The 23,160-nt window shown below is 30.1% G+C and overlaps 2 protein-coding genes across 2 annotated transcripts; both read right to left on the reverse strand.

Moving 5' to 3' along the window:
• Positions 1-83: 83 nt before the first annotated feature.
• Positions 84-4,862, reverse strand: LOC110693841 (BAHD acyltransferase DCR-like). The gene is made up of 2 exons (XM_021871001.1): positions 4,174-4,862; positions 84-1,328 (listed from the first exon to the last, which is right to left on the reverse strand). The coding sequence occupies exons 1-2, from the start codon at positions 4,657-4,659 to the stop codon at positions 423-425; spliced, it is 1,392 nt and encodes a 463-aa protein (XP_021726693.1). The 5' UTR covers positions 4,660-4,862; the 3' UTR covers positions 84-422.
• Positions 4,863-14,752: 9,890 nt separating this feature from the next.
• On the reverse strand, positions 14,753-21,768 carry LOC110693842 (UPF0496 protein At3g49070-like). The gene is made up of 3 exons (XM_021871002.1): positions 21,545-21,768; positions 21,371-21,449; positions 14,753-15,877 (listed from the first exon to the last, which is right to left on the reverse strand). Exons 2-3 carry the CDS (start codon positions 21,423-21,425, stop codon positions 14,811-14,813), a joined length of 1,122 nt encoding a protein of 373 aa, XP_021726694.1. The 5' UTR covers positions 21,426-21,449; positions 21,545-21,768; the 3' UTR covers positions 14,753-14,810.
• Positions 21,769-23,160: the final 1,392 nt, after the last annotated feature.

The raw sequence follows: 23,160 nt of genomic DNA on the forward strand, positions 1-23,160 counted from the left end.
ATACAAATTACTCAACATGTCTTCAATCTTCATTATAAAAATAACTAAATCACAAACAAACAATGTACCTATAAGACTAACAATTTATCAACCAAATTCGATAATTTTTATAAAATAAAAAAGGATACATTTCTGTAGAAACAAATTCCAATCATATAGAACCCTAAAACACCAATTCAAAACTAAAATCTTACAACTAATATCTTTATTACAAAGGCTCCTAAAGACAAGAATAATGGAGCTAGGCAAAAGCCATACCTATTCCCACAATCAATTGTCCATTATTTTTGCCTAACACCATTTTTGTTGTAGCCTTCTTCATCATCAAATAATACCAATACACAAACATATAATTAAACTTATATCTTAAAATAATTCATACATCAAATTACCAACATTTCTTTGATGATTAAACAATCAAATTAAACCACTTCACCATCCATCAAGAACTTCTTATCCCTTTCCAAATTATCCATTGCCTTTGTTTCCAAACTAATCTCCACATCAATCCCTTTCCCTCCATCCTTCTCCGGGTACAAATAAACCATCCCATCAAACCGGTTATTCGCCCCGCTTCTAACCCGCTCGGGTTTTCCAAACCCAAAATCGACGTCGTAAACCTTAAACCGCGGCGAGCTGCCAACTGCCACACAATTCATCCCGGCATCCTTGTATTGGAAAATAATAGGCTTATCCTCCCACTCCTTGCACCTCTTATCTATCGCCGCATTATCGTGTGCCCCAATCGCCGCCTTGACCATCCCGGCGGAGAACTCCGGCGGGTGTCCGAGCAATAATCCGGCGGCAGTTCCGGTGAAGATCGCCTGAATCAAGTTGCCGAAGTAACTTTCCGGCATGGGTGGGTCCACCCTTTTCCGGCAGTCAGCAAAGATGGTGAACACAGTAGGCTCCTCAGGTTTGAGCTCACGCGCCTTCGTGACCGCCCTCCATAGGTGGGAGGACAAAGCCTGGAAGGTGGAGAAAGGCGGTCCAGCCGGGGCAGTAGTCCCATTAGTGGGCCCAACAGCATTATGGGCTGCCTTAATTTTCTCAATCGCGGCACCAGAGAACTTAAAAAGCTTCTCGCGAAGCTTTGGCGCAGCAGCGGCAGCGGCGGTGAGATCAGGCTGCGGCGGCACGTCAGGAATTTCAAGGCTGACGCGCGTGGGGCGGACCTTGACACGGTCCAATACAGGAAGTTTAGAGATTGATTGGGCCCCATCGCAAAGTTCGGCCCATGAACTCATGAAGTGCCAAGTTGCGGACCCATCTAGTACAGCATGGTTAAATGCTAGCCCAATTGCCAGCCCATCACCAAGCTTGGTAAACTGTTACATCACAAAAGTAGGAGAGAGAAAATGAGTCCACTGGACCTTTTGATTTTTAGCTTTTCATAAATAAATATGAAAAAAGTTAAACCACAAAATTGAAAGGAGCCCATTAATAATCACTTTTTTCAGTACCATCAAGTTGCGACATTGATTTATTTTACTTTATTTTATTTTTTTATTCACAATATTTTTGGCCGAAAAATTAGATAGGAATATTAAAAATCTACATAGGACAAAGTTGAGCCGTTATTGTTGTTGTGTAGTACATCATAATCATGCAAAGGATTGCAAACTCTTCCTAGTATAAACTTGATTTTTTACCTTTTTTTAACGGGGATTTTTTACCATAAAAAATTATGTGTCATTTTATGATTGATACGGAATAAACCACACACCGTTAGAAACATAAATAATATACTTCATATATTTTTTGGATAGGACCCCAAGCTTTATCCATGTATATATGTTTGTCTATTTGGACATTCTTCACTTATATACGATTGTACAATCAACAAAATTCTGACCTAATAATTAAATGATCTAAACTAAGGAAACATTTCCTTAGTTTAAAAGTTTGGTGAAGAATATGTGGAGACAAAAAAATTGCCAAGTACGTAAAGAATTTGACAAAATTTTGACTAGCTAGAACTATCTACCAACTTATAAATAGATAAAGTCTTCTTAGTATCTATACTTTTATAGTTTTATTTTCGAGGGTTGATGAATCATTCTTCGAATAATTGATTTAATTTATCAATTCTATAAAAGTATTATTGTAAAGCAAAACTAATCAATTATTTGAGATCAATATCAACTTTAAAGTAATCAAAGTATACAACTTTACATTAAAAAAAAAAATGCTTTATGACTATGACTACGACAATGAGGACTAGTCCTCAACCAGGGCCATTACTTTCTATTTCCAAGACTAGAAAGACAGCTAAAGTTATTTATCATGCATGTGAAGTCAAGTATGATATGGCAAAATTTTTGTATACTAATATTAGTATTTTTAAGGAAAAATTGATTCTAATAATCCCATCTTTAGTCGGTTCGCTGTTAATAATCTCACGTTTAGATTATTATTTAATAATCTCACCTTTATAGGGGATTTTCATCTATTGGTCCCTTATGACCGATAACCTGTACATTAGGTAAACTTTTTTTTTTTTTAATTTTTAGTGACACGTGGCACTAAATAATTGGTCAAAAAATTAAAAGTAAAAGAAAAACTAAAAAAAAAAATTGGTAAAAAAAAAAAAACCAAAATTTTTTAATCCCCAACGGCCACCTAACCCCCCAACTTCCGGCAGCCCCTCCTTGGCTCCTCCTTATACCCACCGCTGGAACCCCCATCCCCACCGACGGAACTCCCATTTCTACCACCGGAACACCCATCTCCACCCCCTCCCAGCAAAAACCGACCCAGCTCCGCCTTAACCACCCCGATTTTCAATTAAAAAAAAAACCTTCAAAAGCGGTTAGAGGGGGTTTTTGGTGGAGTTTCGGGGGTGTATGGGGGTTTTCGGTGGAGTTTCAGGGGTTTATGGCGGTTTTCGACAGAGTTTGGGGGGTATTTGGCTGTGGTGGTTTCGAGTGTGGGTTTGGGTCAGGGGCTGATTTCGGTGGTGGATTTGATCGGTGGGGTGGTTTTTGATTCCGACCGGCCGTTTTCGGGGGTTTATGGTGGAGGCCAGCCGGTTTTCGATGGGGCTAGGGTAAGGGTTAGGGTTTCACGATGGGTGGAGGGGTGGCTGGTGGTTTGTTTTTTTTAGTAATTTTAAATTTTTTTATTTTCAACCAATTACAAAACGACATGTGGCATTTTAACCAATCAAAACCGGTTACCAACAAGTTAGGGACCAATAGAAGAAGATCCCCTATAAATGTGGGATTATTAAATAATAATCCAAAGGTGGGATTATTAACAGCGAACCGGCTAAAGATGAGATTGTTAGAATCAATTTTTCCTATTTTTAATAATAAGTAGTACTTGATGCATTTAATTAATTATATCATAAAAATCAGACATTCTTTCTAGTATTACATAGTCAAGCTAGGAACCTAGCTTGTAGTATGGGTTTAAAATTATAAAACATTAAAATTTCAAATTTTAAAATACAAATACGCTTTTTAGCTCATAATGACTCCAAGTGGCCTGAAAATAATAATATATGTGTGTGCGCGAACATGAACATGTTCACTAGAGTAAGATGCATGTAATGTAGTCAAAGAGGTGAACATTAATTTGCTTATTAGAAGATAGAAAAAAAAAAACATGAACTAAATTACTAGCACCCTATATGATCTAGGTGACAAATCTTACAATAATGAAAAAAAAAAACATGAAATCAAGAATTAAATTACTAAAATGAAGAACAAAATTGTATCCAATTGGTGAATTCGGACCCCACTGAAATCAATTGCCACATCTAAATTTTGTGGCTAACTATATGATCCAAGTAAATGCTTGGTCTGACTTTCAAACCCTTTATTTTTTTTTTTTATTTAATTTCAAAAGGTTAGACCTTGTGTTCAACCACCCATGGTAATAAGAAAATAATAATCATGCATAAAATTTACTGAAGAATTGTACAACGCGGCTTAGCTTGTGAGCTAAAAAGAAGAGCATTTATATTTGAAAGAAAGATGTACCACAACAACTATCTAGATCAAATCAAACCCTACTTCATTTTACATGTCAGTGAAATCCCCTCCCCTATCTAGAGTGTTCCCCGATAATAAAAATAACCCCGTCGATATAATTTAACGTTACTTAATATATCAGTCGTGTAACATATATGACATGCGAGTAAAAAATGTTTAAAGAATGATTCATTACCTGAATAGCCAATAGGGGACGTTGAAGACCCTCCAAATTAAGGATACCATTGTAAGGAACCAAATCTTTCATCATAGTAAACTCATCTTTTGATGATAATTCATCAACACTAACCATGACACCATCATGATTAACATCAACAATGGCATCTAAAACTTCAACACCATCCATATCATCATCATACATGACTTTAAACACACCATCATCATCTCTTCCTAATTTACCAGCTAATTGGTAAAATTCTTCCAAAACAACACTCAAACCTTCCTTCAATTTCTTCACTATTTCTTCAAAATCATCACCATTTGCTTTGTAAATCAACAACTTTTGGTTGTAGAAAAAACCCAAGTAAGGAAGATCAAATGTGATCAATTGACATTCCCTTCTTCCAATTTTCTTTCTGGGTTGAATATGAGTTGTTTGGGTGATTTTCACCTTAATTGATGAATCTAAATCTAAGTTTTTCTCCTTAATTCCATTTTCCATGGTTTAAAATTCTTGTGTTTTTTTTTTGGTGGGTTTTTTTAGTAGGAAATTAAGGAAACAAAAGGGTTGAATTTAAGCTAAGAATAAATTAGAAATTATAAGATGAATGAGAAGAATGGGTTAAGAAATAAAAAATGGAGGTGAAATTTATAGAGGAGAATTTCATAGCTTATAGTTGGCTCAAGGGGGGGGTGGCATTAAATGGGTAATCACAGGGGTAGCTGTGGGAACATTTAATTTCTTACTTCTCGTTCCTGTGTGCCTTTTTTGGGTGGGGAACTTGAGTGTACATGCTTAATTGCTATTTTCATGTTTTGTTTTTAGGGTGAAACTTTGTGTTAATTGTAATTTTTGATATTTTTAGGTTTGAGGCTTGGGTTTATTACTATATTTTGTGTGGAAATTGTGAGAATGGAGTAAATTAAGAAGTTAATCAAACTCCAAGACAGAGAAATTCGTGGTTTATTTCCTTGATATAGAAATAATGTATATTAAGTAGAAATTTGTGATAAATAATTAAAACTTTATGCAATGAATTATTCAATGTGCAATTAGTTTGGCTATAAATTTGTATCTCTATATTTTTAATGTTTTTATTGTAATATTTAGTTTAATATACAATAAGAAAATCTTTATATATTTTGACCATCAATCACATAGACTAATTATAGAGAAACTCTTTTTTATTTATTTTCTTGATAGGAATGATGCATATTAAGTACAAAGTTGTGATATATAATTGAAAATTTATGCAATAGGTGCATAGTGAGAATGACTAGTCCAAAACCCACGGGCATCAAGAAGAAAAAAAAAAGTTCTATAATCTTCTTTCTTATTACCTAGTATATATTTTGAGCATCAATCACATAGACTAATAATAGAGAAACTCTTGGTTTATTTTCTTGATAGTAATGATGTATATTAAGTTAAAGGTTGTAATATGTAATTGAAAATTTATGCAATAGGTGCGTAGTGGGAATGACTTGTCCCACACCCACGAGGCATCGGGAAGAAAATAGGAAGAAAATTATTGAACATGCAATTAATCTAGCAATATATTTGTATCTTCTTTATATGAGATAAGGTTATTTTTGGTGACTAAGTTTTCACAAATTTCATCCTTTGGTGATTGGAAGTTTAATTTTTATTTCAACTTTTGGTGATTGAGGAAAATTTTCACGCCATTTAACCAGCCGGAAATTTGCCTTACCACACTTCGTTCTAACCTCACCAATAACTAGGGGTGAGCAAATTGGATATCCGGTTAAAATTTTAGGACCCGAATCCAGAATTGGTTGGGACCGGGTCCTAAAATCCGGAATCGGAATTGGAATTGGTTCAACCGGGTCCTAAATTTAAGACTTGAAATTGGAACCACCGGGTACCGGTTCCAATTTTCGGGTACCCACTTATGTATATAATTGTTAAAAAATATAATATAAATAATAATATTTATTTTAGTCTATTTTCATTTTTAGCATTTAACACTTGTGTTTATAAATACATTAAGCTGTTTTATTTATGTTAGGTGTTAATATTTTTTTTTTATTTTATTAACTAGGTACATTTAACATAATTTTATTTTTAAAAACTTATTTAGTGTAACATATGTTGGATAACCGGGTACCCAACCGGTTTTGGGTCCAAAAAATCGAGAATTAAAATTGAAATCGGTTACAACCAGTTCCTTAATTTATTACCCGAAATTGAAACCACCGTGTCCGAATCCGATTCCGATTCCAGTTTCAATTTCGGGTATTCCGAATTTTTGCTCACCCCTACCAATAACTATTTAATCACCTATCAACAATTGATGTTCACTTTCACAACAAAAAACTTCCAATCACCAAACGGTGAAATTTTGGAAAAGTTAATCACTAGTCATGCATACCCTTAACTCTTCTTTATATTTGTGAAAACATTCTCTTAAATATACAATTTGCATTGTATTACATATACCATTGTTTTAATTATGGTATTTAGTTTCATGTACGATCGGAATATCTTGATATAAATTGAGCATCAATCACAGAGACTAATAATTGAATGATCCTACAACCTCTATGTAGCGTGCGAATTAAACAATAAGGTGGGTTAGATTTAGTTTTTGTTTGACAATTCTAGCAATTTGTAGATTGATGAACAAGAATATAGCATCAATATAAGACTATTAGGTAGGCTCTAATCTAGTAATAGAACATATAAAGGTTTTACATTTTATTAGATCGATCAACCTAATTTTATTAGATGAATGCATTTTCTATTATTGTCTTATGACATGAGACTGTTTCACATTAGTATGTAACAGTCGATGATTAGGTGTGAATATCGTCCACCCTGTCATCCAAGAGAATGTGTGACACTTTTTGATGGAGTAAAGTGAGAGTAACTGTCAGTCACGCATGCATGGCATGGGAAGTGAACTGTGGAAGATTTGGTGTATAGTTATGAAGGAATACGATGTAGGGTGTATAGAATGCTACGTCTACGAGTATTACCAAATTAACACTACAAATCCAACTAACTTTGGAGGTGCCAATTAACTTCACCCGGCCCGTTTATTAAAGACGGTGATTATTTCTAAAATACGGGCCCCATTTTATTTAACGGTTGCCATCCCTTACTGTTTCAACACTTTTCAGCCCATACTAGGTAAAATTGGGTTCGGCTAATTAATATTGGGTGCATATTCTGTCAAATCTTTGCTTCTTAATTCGGGTAATATTAGGTTAATTTTAAAAAAAATTGACAATTCTTAGCAACAAAAAAATAGGATGACGGAAGAGTTCAAACAACCAGACGAATCAGGCGAAAATTTTCTTCACGACTATAACAGATCGATAGACCCCCTCGTTGAAGAAGACTGTGAATTACAGCGATATGAAAGAGGTATAAAGAATTTACGATTTGCAACAACGATCGTAGCTTTGCTAAAACCATATAATGAGTAACCTAGAAACCTCACTAAATGTGGCAATGGGTGATCTAGTAACATATCCGATAACTTAGGAATCATATGGACAAAGTACCAACATAATTAAATAAAAGAGGGTTTAATTTGCACGAATCGGTGTTTGATATTTCATTATGTGTACTATTCAATGATAATTTATTAATGTATGATAAATATCAATTAAAATAGCCAAAGTATCACATCAATCTCTTTCTTTGTTACACATTTAGTCTTTCTCCGCATCCGAATTATTCCCCTACACATATTAAGCTATAACAATCTACTGATAATATGAAATTTCGTTATTTAATTATCCGAGTATGTAAACATACATATTTAATTATGCGGATCTTAACAAGTGGTCACATTACTTTTTATGTTAAATTAGCACAATATATGTACTCTTATCATAAATTGACACTTTACCTTGTTTGCTTTTAAACCTTTCTTTATCAAGTGGTTATGTTGTTGTTTCTCTTTCAAAAATGAACACAAAATGGAGACATAGAAATTAATTGACAAAACTTTCTTCTTCTAATTGGTGGCATTATTATTAGGGCTAAGGAGAATAGAAGACGAATTTTATATTGTGATTTTATGACTTAAAAGTGTGTTGTTGGCTTCGTTGATAGTTACATGCGATTTTTTGCAGAAGTATCAAACATTTTTTTAAGCCTTACAAAGTCAAAGAAGCGTTGCCTATTTTGTTAGTTTTAGGTGGTGTCGCAATTAATGTACAAAATGATTTTTTTTTTATATGTGAATATATATAACACTAGATTTAAGTCCGTGCAACTTTAACAAATAAGAATATAGTTAAATTTAACATTTAATATTCAATCGTAATAACAAAATATTAATATATAATACTACTATTTTTTTAATCTGATACAATTAAAGTTCACGCATATATAAACACGATATATTTTGTAAATTATTTGTTTAAATAACAATACAAACCCTTTCTTGAAGAAAATAAAATAGAAAGAAAATAAAATACGTGAAACTATAATCTTCCATCGTTGATCGTGCCAGTTGATGAGTTGCATAATTAAACCCGCCCCCTTGCAAAATTAACACTTATGACTTAACTGACTTCTTAATTATAATCATGGTTCATTGCATAGAACATTAGATGAGTTTATATAGGATTTTTAAATACTGGATTTAAAGTGGTGATAAAGTTTATTATTAGATATGATAAATTTTGTTAATGTAGAATTTAATCTTTTAGACGAATAAATGATAAATTATTAACATTTTTTTTTTGCTAAAAAAAAAGAGAAAGGATATATTTTTAATTTCAATGATATTATATTGTTTTTTTTTTATCTAATCCAAAACCGATTAACTTATATATTTTTTTTTAACTTGATTTTATTTTTTTATTAGTATTTTTTTTATAAAATATTTTATTATAATCACTTGTCATATTTTCATTATTTTTTTTTTATCTAATCCAATTTTTTATTTTTTAAGTTTAATAGTAGTTTTTTTTATATATACACGAAATAAAATAAATTGTTTATTTTCTCTTAGATAAAATTTTAAATTTAAAAAGATAGTATTTTATTTTTATAATAAATTTAAACCTTTAATTTTAATCTTACGTGCCGCTTTAAAATAATAATCCCGCGTGGCATAATCCTACACGTTACACTCTAAAAATGCTAATCCTACATGGCACTCTAATAATTTTCAAAAAATCAAAATCCTAGGTGGCTCTCTAAAATCGTGGGAAAAAACTCCCCTTTATATATATACTAGTTTTGTGCCCCGTGCGATGCTCGGGTTGTTTATTAAATTTTTAGATAAAATTTATATATATATTAAATTTTAAAACATACCATTAATATAAACTTTTTATCTATCCAATCTAAATCATACATGTCAATCTAATGGTTAGCTATTACCTAAGTGGCTTGACACTTATGAAAAGTTAGAATGTCATATCTCATGTCCTGGCTAATCGTATCATTTTAGTTTTGTTATATTGCCTGACTTGATTAATTGTACAACTTTATATATTTAATTATGACTACATTATATTTTATGTCAATTAATAAAATATATCATGAATAGATTTATTTTGAAGTACTCCTTAACACAAATGTTATGATATATATATGAAATAAATTAGATAATTATTGAGAGTTATAATCTAATTTTTTATGAATAAAATTTTAATTTAATTTGCACATAAAAAATATTGGTATTTTGTCGAAAATAAAACTCTAAACCAATAATTTTATCCTAAAGTTCTATACGAATTTTATTTAAAATAAAACTCTAAACTAACTTTTTCATTCAATACAATCCATCTAAATCTATCCAACTTTTTTATAGTTATATATTCAAACAAATCTTACGCGTCAAAATAATTATCCTTATATGTCGCCTATGTGGTGTGACACTTGGCGAAAAGTAGAAATATCAAGTGTCACTGTCTCGTGGTCAGGCTAAAAGTTTAGCTTTTTTTAGGATAAACTTATTGACTTGAATGTTAAATATGGTCATATAATCTCTTTTGATAATGCAGGATATTTAGACATACGATATCATATATCTTATTTATGATGGTGTATTTTTTTTGTAGTTTTGTTTGTTAACAGATATCTATGTTATTATTGACTTGAAATTATTTTTATTATTAAACTTAAAATTATTTTTACTAATCTGATTCTCTATTAATTTTTAAATAAGTTATATAAATAATATAAATGGATCTTATTTTAAATAACTTTTTAAAATAAATCTTATGATGGTAATAGAACTGAGTTATTGAATATCTATTAAAAGTTTTGATTAATTTTGTATATATTAAATATTAGAAGTATACTGATTATAAAACTCTATACGATATTTTTATCTTACAAAATCTATCCAAAATTCGCTTACTTATCATCATATGTGTCACAATAATACTTATTATTTGTCGCCGATGTAGCGCAACACTTGGCGAAAAACTGGAATGTCAAGTGTCGCTGTCTTGCAGCCTGGCTGCGAGACCGGCTTTATTTATTAGTGACTAGGTACGTGCCTCGGGCGTTGCGCCGGATACCCATTTTAAAGAGTGTACTTATTTGTGGGCATATTTTTTTATTATTATTATTAGTATTTATATTTTTTTTAAATGTTAGATACAAAAAGAAAGTAGAAATACTATATATTATTCTTTTTTCACGTTTGTTATTATTTTCTGTTTTTGTAAGTTGTACTATATTCACTTGGTCTACTACGACCAATGTTTGTGATATATATATATATATATATATATATATATATATATATATATATATATTGTTTATAAAGGTTTTATGTCGACATATGTGTTAAATTTCAAAAGGATGCTAAAATAATATAGGGGGTATAACTTTGTGAAAAGAAGAGTGTGTCGGTAAAAAAATAAAATAAATATAAAGTTAAAAGTAATTTTTTTTTAACACGTAAAATCATCATATTATATATTTTTATTATTGGCCTAATTGGACCATTTGTAATAATATATGGCTGGTAGATGGGCTATGGAGGCTTTGTAAAACTCGTAAAGTTCTAATACCTTGCTAACATTGATTTGAATTCACTTCAAGATTATCTTGTATTATACAATTTTTGTTGTGTCCTAATTTTAGTAGTTTTGACTTTTTTGATTTCATTAACAAAATCACAAACATACACAAATATTACAACCGAATATGAAGAATACCTTATTAAAAAGCTTTAATGGTAAATTAATAATAGACTAAAAAAAATTCAACGATACATGGTCATATTTATAATTAAAATTACGTTGTTATTCGTATAGGAGTAAAATTCTATTGTTAATTGGATATTTATATTTATTATAATATGTGGTGTGTTGCTATAAATAAAATTTTATTGTCAATAAAAAGACAAAAAAATTTCAAAAGAATTATAAATTATTTGATGTATACTTTTTTATTCTAAACAAATTTATCTAATCTAATCACAATAATATCTATTTTGTCGCCTACGTAGCTCGACACTTGGCGAAAAAATGAAATGCCAAGTGTTGTTGTCTCATGGCCTTACTGCAAGACCAGCTTTATTTATTAGTGATATGATATGATATGATATTAGATTGAAAATTTGGAGGTCCAACGCTCCAACTATATAGGTGGTTACCTGTTAATCTTCGACGGTTCTCCCTCTATCTTTATTAATTAGTTTTAATTTATACATGTGTTAACGCAAAGTTTTAACTATTGGTATAATCATAATTATAAAATTTTATATATTAAAGTATTGAGACAAATCTAAGAACATTTTACTTATTGATATAAATTTTTCAATATTAGTAAAAATATTCGTATTTAAAGGTTTTTTTTTTTTTTTTTAAAAATACACTTCGTATTTAAACTTTTAAAGTGAGTCTCGTTAATATTGTCAAAAATACTCTGTAACTACTTACACGTCTTACAGTAATAAAAAATAGAGGAAGTTGTATCTGTCTTGGTAGTTGTGCAATGCTCCTAAATGTGCCTCTTTGTTTATATTTAATTTTTTTCATTATTATTTTAATTATTTTCATCACTTTGAATTATTATTGTCAATTTGTCATACTACATTGAAGCACATGATCTGAAGTTTCAAGTGCCAAAAATTCTGGAATTTCGTTACAGCCCCATGTTGTGGGATTGGAGTGCCAATTAATAATTTTTTCAGTATTTATTACTCGTATTTTCTGTATAATCTCCACTAGATTTCATTCTGATTCAACTCCATTGATCATCTCCGCTGTCAAAGGCACACAATCCCTCTGTTTCCATTTGTCATTTACTTAAAAAATGAAAATCAACCAAATGCAAATATGTAATTATTAATTAACTCATCTTTTTGTTTGTTAGATGTGAAGTTTTAATTTGATACGGATTCAACAATTTTGTAAGGTATGTTTGTTTCGACTTATTTATTCTATATTGTTGTATGTCAAACAAAATAAGTTCATATATATAAATTCATAGAAAATAAACTGACATAATTACATGAAGTTTAAATTTTGTTATACCGAGTAGCTAACATAAGTTCATATTTGTTTCGAAAAAAAAAAAAAAAAAAAGTTCAGATATTATAATTTAAAGTAATTTTTTTACCTTGCCTCGACTCTTGCTCATTTTTTGCCTTAGCTTTTCAAATATAGCCCAAATGTGAACCAAGACGCTACCCTTTATTAAACATCTACTAAACTAGTTAACATCCACATGGTTATAACACGTTTAATTGTGATTACTATCTACACATGAATTAGTTTTAGCATTGTATGAGCATTGCATAAGTCAAATACTATTGAATCTTGTTAAATTATTTTTAACAATAAGTCAAATAATAATGTAATGGTATTATTTTTAAATTTTTGCAAAATAATTTCTCTAATTTTCTCCTCATATGGGTCACTGTTTTTTTAATAGTCATATGCTCACATCTTGTTAAATTATGTGCATCTTCTATGTTATGGGATTATGGGTATTAGAAAAAGAAGAAATAATATTTCATATATTTACAAGAAATTTTTCATAGTCTTATCAATTTATATGGAGTAGTAGTGGAGTACACATTATAAACGGGGCCTATGTTGTGGGCCTTGTGGCTTTAGTACTTTTGACGTCTTTCACATTACTACTCTTGTTTCTTGTAGGCTTGTACTGTAGTTGTAGCACATAAATTTGCAAAATTTCTTATTGTATGAAAATTTGTGACTCAATTAATTTACATGCACTATGATAAATTTCCTTCATTTCTTAATACTAGCAATATTTTGTCATTTGCATTTATTAATGCACTATTTTAACCAATTGATATCATTGATCAATATTTATGAGTAAAAATTATAAAGTTGTAACATTTGAAAATATACATTATGATCGATTCAAAACATTTGACTACTTTCTTTAGGTCCCTTCACGCTTCTCAAATTGATGCAACACCCCCACCGAAGTTTTACACAGCCCATTTGAGATCATATTTGACTGGTCAGGCTATGGTAGCGACGCACATAGATGGATCACGCTTTAAAGATGCACAACAAACAGGAATGAGTTGGTGCCTTGATAATGCGGATACAAGTACTATGGATCACATATATAACTGTAGAAGAGGGCAAGCTATACTATGAGGCTTTAGTTTGTCTTCATATATTTCAACGGGCTTGTCTATTTTGTTTTTAGAGACTCTTAAACTTTACTACTTTAGTGTCTCTACTCTCTAAAATTTACAAGCATTATTTTGTCAGCATTGAACATCTTTAAACCTAAAAATGGACTTACAGTTGAACAGTTGTACTCCAATTTGAATGGAGTATTAAAGTCGATTATGATTGATTACTTGTTTTATAGAGGGTTACCTATGCTATGCATTAAATAAAAATAGCTGTATCAGCTCATAATTTCTCCGTTTTACAATTTTATGAAGGTTTTATAAGTAGTAAAAAAAAAATTCAGACATTCTGTGTTCCCCTAAAAAATATACTACTAGTTTTATGAAAATGATGTGTGTAGTATATATGAAATGTCATCTTCAATTCTGAATAATAGTGATGAAAAATTAACCGACTAACAAATTAAATTTTGTCCTTGTATATTCAAAGGCTAGTTTTAAACGATCAATTAAGGCACAATTATGAGGGTCTAGGACAATTGAAATCAATTCTTAACAATTAAATAGGCCATCATCTACCATATCAAATGATTACATACCCCAATTAAGGGAGGACATAACAAGAGATTTGATTAAAAATTGAAAATGAAATTCTTTTTATTACAATGGATATATACATGCAACAAAGTTACTAAAATCGGGGTTCTATTTTGAATCGGAAGAGGCTCTCAAAATCGAATCGTAGAATCATAAGATTCTCCGACATGCATAATCAAGACGTCATATACAAATTTAATTAAATATATTTGTATTATGAGTTTGAAATCTAATTATTAATAGAAAATAGTTGTTTACTTAATAAGCAATTAATTGACAATATATATATATATATATATATATATGTATAAATAACTATATAGGCATGTTTTAAACTTGTAAGGATTTCGCTAGCTAAGATAAATATGTAAAAGCGGTTAAAATCGTAAATCGAATCGTATGACATACATGAATCATAAAATCGTAAAATTTTAAGATTTAAATCAGGATTTTAATAACAATACATGTAACAAAAGATTTGTTTGTGTCATCTTGGATGATGCAAGTCTAATATTTCTTTTACCACTAAGTTCCTAGCCCTATTAATGGTCATAAAACAAAGATATAGGTGCTCTTCAAGTTCATCTAATTGATCCATAAACTTTGCGTCATTCCTCTTAAGTTGGCGCGCCACTTCTTCACCGGCTTGAGCGTGTAGGTGATCATCAACTCGATCCATCCAAAACTCGACCATGGCTCGAATATGCTCTAGCTCATCATCAAGCCGAGCCACAAGCCGACTAATTGTATCCAAATCCCTATTCAATATGTACGTTCCTTTGGCAGCCGCATCAAGCTGAGCCGATGTCTTAGCTAGTTGTTTTGTTGAAGTCGAGCCTCTAAAAGCAATTATAAGGCCCGGAACAGCCATAGACATGGCTACAAAATGAGTTATAACAATTATAGTAATTGAAGTTGTTAGGGCTACAAGAAAAACAGCCGAGCTGACTTTAAAGCTATTTAGTACATGTAGCTTGGCTTTAACCCTATCACGTCGAGACTCAAGCCGTTTGAGTAGCTCGGAACAGTTAGATTTCACGGCTTGAAATCGAGCTAATGAAGAAGAAGAATTTACAAATGGGTTAATAGATTTAGTGATTTCGGTTAGTCGTGTTAAAATTATAGGTAAATGGTTAGTGGATGATGATGAAAATTGAGGAAAATCAAATGATTCTAGGGTTTTCTTAAGGGAACGATACTTAACACGTAACTTGTCAGTATCTTTTAGTAATTGACCACATAAAAAAGATGCGTTAGCAGTATGCTCAAAATAGTTAGTAAGAAGAGACATGATTTTGGGCCGGTTTTTGGTTAAGGATAACAATTTTGTCACGGTAGGTTGATCAGGGTCTAAGAGATGATCAACAAAAATCCTATAAGAAAGCAATCGTGTTGTCGAGGTTGATCCCAAAGATTTTTTTGAGAGTGAATCATTATGTGATAGTGCCAATACACGAGCCCAAAACTCGTTATATGATTCAGTTCTAAAGGCATTTGCATATTCCTCTCTAACATCCACGTTAAAAGGGACATGAAGTTCAGTCGATGTTGAAACTGCATTACATGAAAGGCCAAAAATAAAGTTAGTTGGCCAATTATTACTAATTTACCTAATGATAAACTAATTTATTTTCTTACATATATAATTACTAAAATTCAAGAAAAGGATACATGTGAATGTGATCTTCTCCATGTTCTTGTGGCAAATTATGGGTATCACAATTTAGTTAGTTGAAAACTTGATGTTAGATTAATACCAAGAGTAAAGTGTGACAATGACATAATAATATGAAAGAGATGTGATTATAAACATAAAGCCACAAAATAAAAATCCAGCAACACTAATAACATGAATGTGAAAAATATTTAAACAACCAACCAACTACCTAATCTTATCTTGCTGTTGCTTCAACCACTGGACTTGCTATGATTATTATTCTACGAATAATGAACTGTAATTTACAGTGTGTGGCGCAATCTTTATATAGTAACACATCCAGTTTATTCTCAGTCGTCTAAAGTAGAAATTATCTTTGACTAAAATAAAAATTACAAGTAGTTAAATAAGAACAATAATTTAATGAGTTAGTAGAAACTCCTAATTGATCGATCCTTATGATTGGGTAAAAAAGTTCGGACTTGAGTTTTTTTATTTTTGAAGTGTTCTTGCTTTGTCCTATATGATTGTAAGTACGGAATAATTATTTACTCTTATACTTCTATTATTAATCACTATCTGGCCCATTTTATAATTTATCCTAATAAAAGCTTTTTAATAGGGTCCTAAAGGCATTGTATCTAAACAAATTCAAACTTAATGATTTGACAAAAACAATTTGCCCTAATTGGCCTAATTAAAGCTTTTTTAAATAGGGTCTTAAAAGCATTGAAACTAAACAAATTCAAACTTAATGATTTGACAAAAATACCTGACTAGCACCGCCATAGTTTGAACGAACTTACAATGAAGTCTAAGGTCTAACCTATTTTTGACAAATTCTTTAAAAGAAATTTGATAGAAGTATGCAAAGGAAGTTAGAAGTATGTTGTCAATATCTAAAACATATTTAGTATTTTTGGACAAATTTTGTTTTTAAAGTTGGTTTTGTTGACTATTACTTCTCGTTTCATATAAAGCCAGACATTGCTAAATTGTTGGTTGCTAAATAATACTGTGTTTAATTGTTTATATATATACATACTTCTAAATCACTCTTCACTCAGCTCCTATATATGTTGATGGACGTTGAAGTTTAATAAATTACGTAGAATTAATATTCGTCAATCTATTGATCTCAATAATTTAATTAATGGTAGCGTTTGATTTGGTGACAATGTGTTACATACTTGAAGGGTGATTTAGTTATATTGTTTTAGCCTATGAGGCGTGACTCATAATGTGTTAATGTTTCATCGACGCCAAGTCAATTATTTACCTTATAAACTTAATAAACAATATAATACTCGTATATATTGTGACTACATAGATGTTGTATGCTACAAAAAAAAAAACGTATTGCCACGGTGCTCTTTTTTCGTATGTGAATATTCTCGAATTATTGATGCTTAGCTAACATATAAGGAAAATTACGGTTGAATTATATATGTTATATGTCACTCTATATTTTCATGTATAGAATTCATAAATGCACACCCTTTTTACCTTTTAAAGCCTAAATAAAAGGAAGCATTGCAATATCACATTTCCATCCACACTAGTTACTTTACTCTTAGTACGCAGAAATTGAAATTGTTAGTTGAAAAATATATAGTACGGTCGAATTATATTATAGAAGGTGGTATTGATTTTTATTTATTGTTCGATTGGCCAACTTATGCGTACAAAAACTTTACCCAATCTACAAATTAATGTAATTTACCCAATTTTCGTTCTAACAAATGCATATATAATAAATATTAATCTCCTTTATTGATAAAATGGTTAAAGATCGCTATCAATTAATAACAAACTAGACGCGATGCACGGTTTGTTTGTATTTTTTCAAATAAATATTTTACTAATATATATTTATCTAATAAACCTTGTGATATTCGCTTGCTAACTATTTGAATTTTTTATTATAAAATGAATTATTAACTTTGTTTCTCATATTAAGATAAAATTCGTATTAAAAAAAATAAATTATTTCACAAAGTTTCATACGTAGCTGGTCACACTGTGTGGTCGGGATTACTTGGTCAGGAGTTACTTGATTGGTCAAGGGTTACACAATTGAACAGGTGTTACTCGGCCAGTGTTTGGGTGTGTCTCAGCCGGCCACACAACATGGTCAGCCACACAAAAAACGCGCTGATTTTATTTTTATAATTAATATAAAATTTTTGATCTAAATTAGATTGCAACATTTTTTATTTGCTAAAATATAACACATTCATATGTAACGCTCTAAAATTAATCTTACATGGCATAATCCTATTGTAGCATTTTAAAATTATTAATCCTACATGGCAATTTTTTATAATAATCCTATTTAGCGCTTTAAAAATAACTAATCTTACGTGGCAAAATCCGATTGTAACGCTTTTAAAATATTAATCCTAAGTGGCGCTCTAAAAAATGGGGAAAAAACTTCCCTTTATATATATACTAGTTTTGTGCTCGGGTGATGCCCGGATTGTACTATACTTTTTAGCTTAAATACGATCATATAACCCCTTTTGATATTGTAAAGTATTTAGACATACGATATCATACCGCTTATCAATAAGATAGATAATCCCTTTTGATTTAGGCATACATGGCACAACAGTTGGCGAAAAACTAGAATGCCAAGTGTCGCTGTCTTGTGACCTGACTACGAGACCGACTTTATATATTAGTGATATGATATAATATGATATTAGATTATATACTTTTTAAAACCAAGTTCTCTATCGTTTAATTTTCTAGAGATGTATAAATAGCTAGGGTTATCTATCTTCATCCTCCTTTCTTGAGTTCCTCTAAATTTCTTAGTCCAAACAAATTTTATTTAACGCCAAATGGTTTTGCTAGGTTAACTTCGCAAACAAACTTCGATTTAGTGATTGATCGTATTACTTTGTTACTATACTATCCACCTTAATTAAGGTAACAACTACCTAAAGATTGAGTTGGGGACTTAGGGTACATTAGAGAGATGAATAATTCCTCATTCTGGGACCAAGAAGGGACTACATAGTACATACATGCTGGAAGTGATCTGAAATGAGAGCGAGGTTCAACTATATTTGCCTGCTTATTAATGCATGCATATTTCACACACGATGGTATACAGATATAGTATACTTCATCTGTTTTTATCTAGTTGCGACACTTTTGTTTTTCTAAACACTATTCACACATATTATACTTTGAGATGATTTATACTCCGTATTTTTTATAGTATACTTCCTCTATTCTACAAATATTGCAATAAGGATGAAATTACGCATCCCCAAGCATATTTTATATGCTAAATATTTATAATTATATAAGAGTAAAAATTATAAAAAGTTGATATTGTGAAAATATTTTACGACACGAATCTAACAAGACCCCACATAACTATATTTTATTTTACGTATAAATCATAATATATGGTCAAACAAGCGTGATGAATAGTGTAAAAGTCCAGTTGTTGCAATATTACTAGAACGGAGGAAGTATAAAACTGTACATTTTGTAAATTTTTAATATAGAATGTGCACTTAGTAAATTTGTGCACTTAGTAAATTTAAAATTTTACCATTTTATAGAAAAATAAAATAAAAGTCTATAGCATGTCTGATATAATTTTGTACTCCATAATATAATTACTTAATTAGTCCTTATTAGACTCTTACAACTGAGGTTTGCCACAAAAAAGGGTTACAACTTCCATCTAATTATATACAAAGGTTTTTTTCTTTTCTTTTCTTTCTTTCTTTTTTTTTCTCTTTTTTTTTTTTTTTTTTTTGATCTTTTGTTGACTTATTTCTAAGATTTGAAAATCCAATTATTTTTAATCCCTTGTTGTGGACTCTTTTCTAACATTTTTAATGCTGATGAATTATAATTTCTCATCGATCAAACACCATAACTTTTAGAGAGTTTGTTGGTGGCTAATTTAACTCGAGCCTATTATTAGGTAGACATGAAATCTTCCAAAACCATCAAATATTTATTATTTGTCGAATATTATCTATTTTAGCTACTTCAAGCTAAGTCAGACAAAATGTTACTTTTGTAACCTAAGTATTTATAATTTCTTTTTTGAGAAAATCACATTAAATTTTTGGAGATGGAATTAACTTTTACGTTAAAAAAATTGATCTATACACTTTCATCATAATGTCGACCATTTTAAATTTTTAATTCATGTACACATTTTAAATAAAGTACTTTTTTTTTTGGGAAACATTATAATATAAAGTAGTTTAATAATGGTTACAAAGACATTATTTTGGACATGATGAACAAGAAATTTTCAAAAAGCTTTTAATGTAAAGACCTTTACTAAAAGTAAAAAAAAAAGTCGTGTTTGGTGGAAACGGTGTTTTGCGATGCGGATTAGTGAACTCTTTTAGCGGTTAAAAACTTGAGGTAGGTCAAACATAATAACATGAACTTTCAAAATACTACCTTTCGGTAAAAATAGCTTTAATTTGGAATAAAAAGTAGTTTTTTTTATATATGTACCTTTTGTTATATGATTTATTGCTATATCTAATCATATGGAGTACTTAACACTGTCTTTTTTACTTCTAACATCTACCTCTTACGGCCTTAACAACTACGAAGTACAACTATACAAGTAATATCCAACTACCAATCAACTAGTACAACAAACATAGGTGGAAAAATAATATGGAGTAATTTAATGGAAAAATAGTTAATACACAAAAAAAAATCAATGAAATCCTAGCTTACTGGTTAAGATTGAAGGTCAGTGTACGATATGTCAATATGTCACAGATTGAGATTCCCTCAAAAGCCTCAACCTTATTTATAATTTGTATTGTCTTTGTGACTCATTCGTAGGAGTTAAGCTATTGACTATTGGCACAAAATTGCTACTTACTCAGTCAAGCCCAACAGGCCTAAGAACTAGTGGACTAGTTTAGATCCATATAAGGGTCTTTGTTAGTCTTTCCTTGATAGGCCTATTTGTGTTAGGTTTGGGCCAGCATAGTAGAAAATCTTATAAAATGGACAGATATAAAGAAGCTGGCTCAGAATAAAAACATGGAATATCTCAAATCACTCCAATTAAGTAGTTTCATTGTACAAAAACATCTTACATTACAACTACTTCAAACTATTTAAACAAAATCATAAAACATATGGTAATGAAGTTAAAATAATACGAAGTAATAATAATAATAATAATAATAATAATAATAATAATAATAATAATAATAATAATAATAATAATAATAATAATAATAATAATAATAATAATAATAATAATAATAATAATAATAATAATAATAATAATAATAATAATAATAATAATAATAATAATAATAATAATAATAATAATAATAATAATAAATAACTAAATAACGAAGGGTAAGAAAAATTACCATTGCAAGAAAAGGCCTTTTTTGTTCGCAAAATTATTCTCCTCATCTTACCCATTTATAGTAGACTCTTAAAATATCACTGCAATGATAAACGATAACGATTTAGTACTATTATTGTATAAGGATAAATGAAACATTAAAATGAAAATGTTATTGGGGAAAATAAAGACAAACCTTAAAATTAAGGAATGCAAGAGAGAATAATAATTAAGTTGTTTGGAATAAAAGAAAATTGATGAGCAGAAAATAAAAGGGCAGGATTAAGAAAAGTGAGAGAAATGGAAGAGGCAGGTTTATATAAAGCAATATTGTATAGATTGCTTTAAAGGGAAATTCAAGAGAAAATTTAAGCATTGATTAATAACCTCAAGTTTTTGAACTTATAATATAAGCTAACTATAATTAATTACGCGTCATATACTTGAAACTTAAAAGCAATAAAAAATAGAGCACAATATTATTTTGTGTAAATGTTAGTGGTGCTCATTTTATCTCATGTTGATGATAGAGACTTGTAGAGAGTATAATATTGTGATAAAATAAAGTGGTGTAAATTGGAACTTGCTGTGAAAGTTAATCAAGAAGCAATTACTAGCTAGCAATAACCGACTAAGAAGAAGATAACAAGAAAAGACATTCATGTATAAAGCATGTCTAAAGAAAAAATGATGATCATCAATTCGTCACTCTTAACTTGCTTTGATTTGGGAGGTTATTTTTAAGTAGCATGTACCATCCTAGGCATTACATCATAAAGGTACTTCTTCCTCCTTGGATTTGATTCAATCGTCACCCTGTTTGTTTTTCTAAACTTCCTACTTGCAATTGTATTTAGATTCTATAAGTATAATTTTTACTCATCGATAGTTATGCATTGGTAAGAGTAAAAGTTAAAGTGTTGTAACTAAACATGAACGGAGAAAGTATATTTTTCATGGGACTATCATTTATTCATTCGGTACTCCGTAACTTTTAAGGCCCAAGCTCAAATCCACCATTCAAAATTAGTTAGTGCATGGAAAGCTTTTCTTTGTTTTTTTTTTTTTTTTTTTTTTTTTTTTTTTTTTTTTTTTTTTGGGTTTTACTTCCTCGTTCACATGCATTGGGCCTGCAAAAGATCTGACCTGAATTTCTGGTGGGCTAGGCCTAGAACTCAATAGTAATAGCAGACTAAAAAAAATTGTGTAAGCCCAAAATAATTACCTCTAGTCCAAATCCAATTTGGACCCTTTACGTTAGTTGCAATTATTCTCGTTATGGTCTGTCACGTTGAATTATGCCTTTCTTCTTCCTTCGTTCTCTTCTGAATTCTGACAACAACTTTATTGATTTGCTTGTAAAAGTTCACCAACCTTAGCTTATCAATTGCTCTTGCAAATTGCACAAATAATTTTATGCGTAATGATATATATGTTCAACCCTTTAAATTAAAATTCTATATAGACATTTAATATATATGTTGATTGGATAGATGAATATATTATGATTTGACATATACGAAGTAGCATCATATGTAATTATTGAGACAAATGAATATAAATTGGCTTTCTAATACTTATATAAAGCTCTTTCATTATTGGCGCATGAAAGAGCTAATGACTGTTAAACAATTGAAGTCATGATTGATTATTACGTGACATGATTACATGAGTATCAAATACGAAAAATAGTTTACATTTAACTATTTTCACCCTTTAAATACTCCTTTTATCTTAAATTACATGTCATACTTAGGACATGTATACTCTGCATTTAACTTTTCAAAGTCAAATTTTATAACTTTGATTGTA

Source organism: Chenopodium quinoa, unplaced genomic scaffold (genome assembly GCF_001683475.1).
Source record: "Chenopodium quinoa cultivar QQ74 unplaced genomic scaffold, ASM168347v1, whole genome shotgun sequence".
In the NCBI taxonomy this organism is placed as follows: Eukaryota; Viridiplantae; Streptophyta; class Magnoliopsida; order Caryophyllales; family Amaranthaceae; genus Chenopodium; species Chenopodium quinoa.

Excerpts from the sequence above, each read along its gene's own strand:
- LOC110693842 (XM_021871002.1), bottom strand. The coding sequence starts at position 21,425 with ATGGGTAAGATGAGGAGAATAATTTTGCGAACAAAAAAGGCCTTTTCT. Across the intron at positions 15,878-21,370 it reads AAAGGCCTTTTCTTGCAATG|TTTCAACATCGACTGAACTT; the intron begins GTAATTTTTCTT and ends CATGTAATGCAG.
- LOC110693841 (XM_021871001.1), bottom strand. The coding sequence starts at position 4,659 with ATGGAAAATGGAATTAAGGAGAAAAACTTAGATTTAGATTCATCAATT. Across the intron at positions 1,329-4,173 it reads GTCCCCTATTGGCTATTCAG|TTTACCAAGCTTGGTGATGG; the intron begins GTAATGAATCAT and ends GTGATGTAACAG.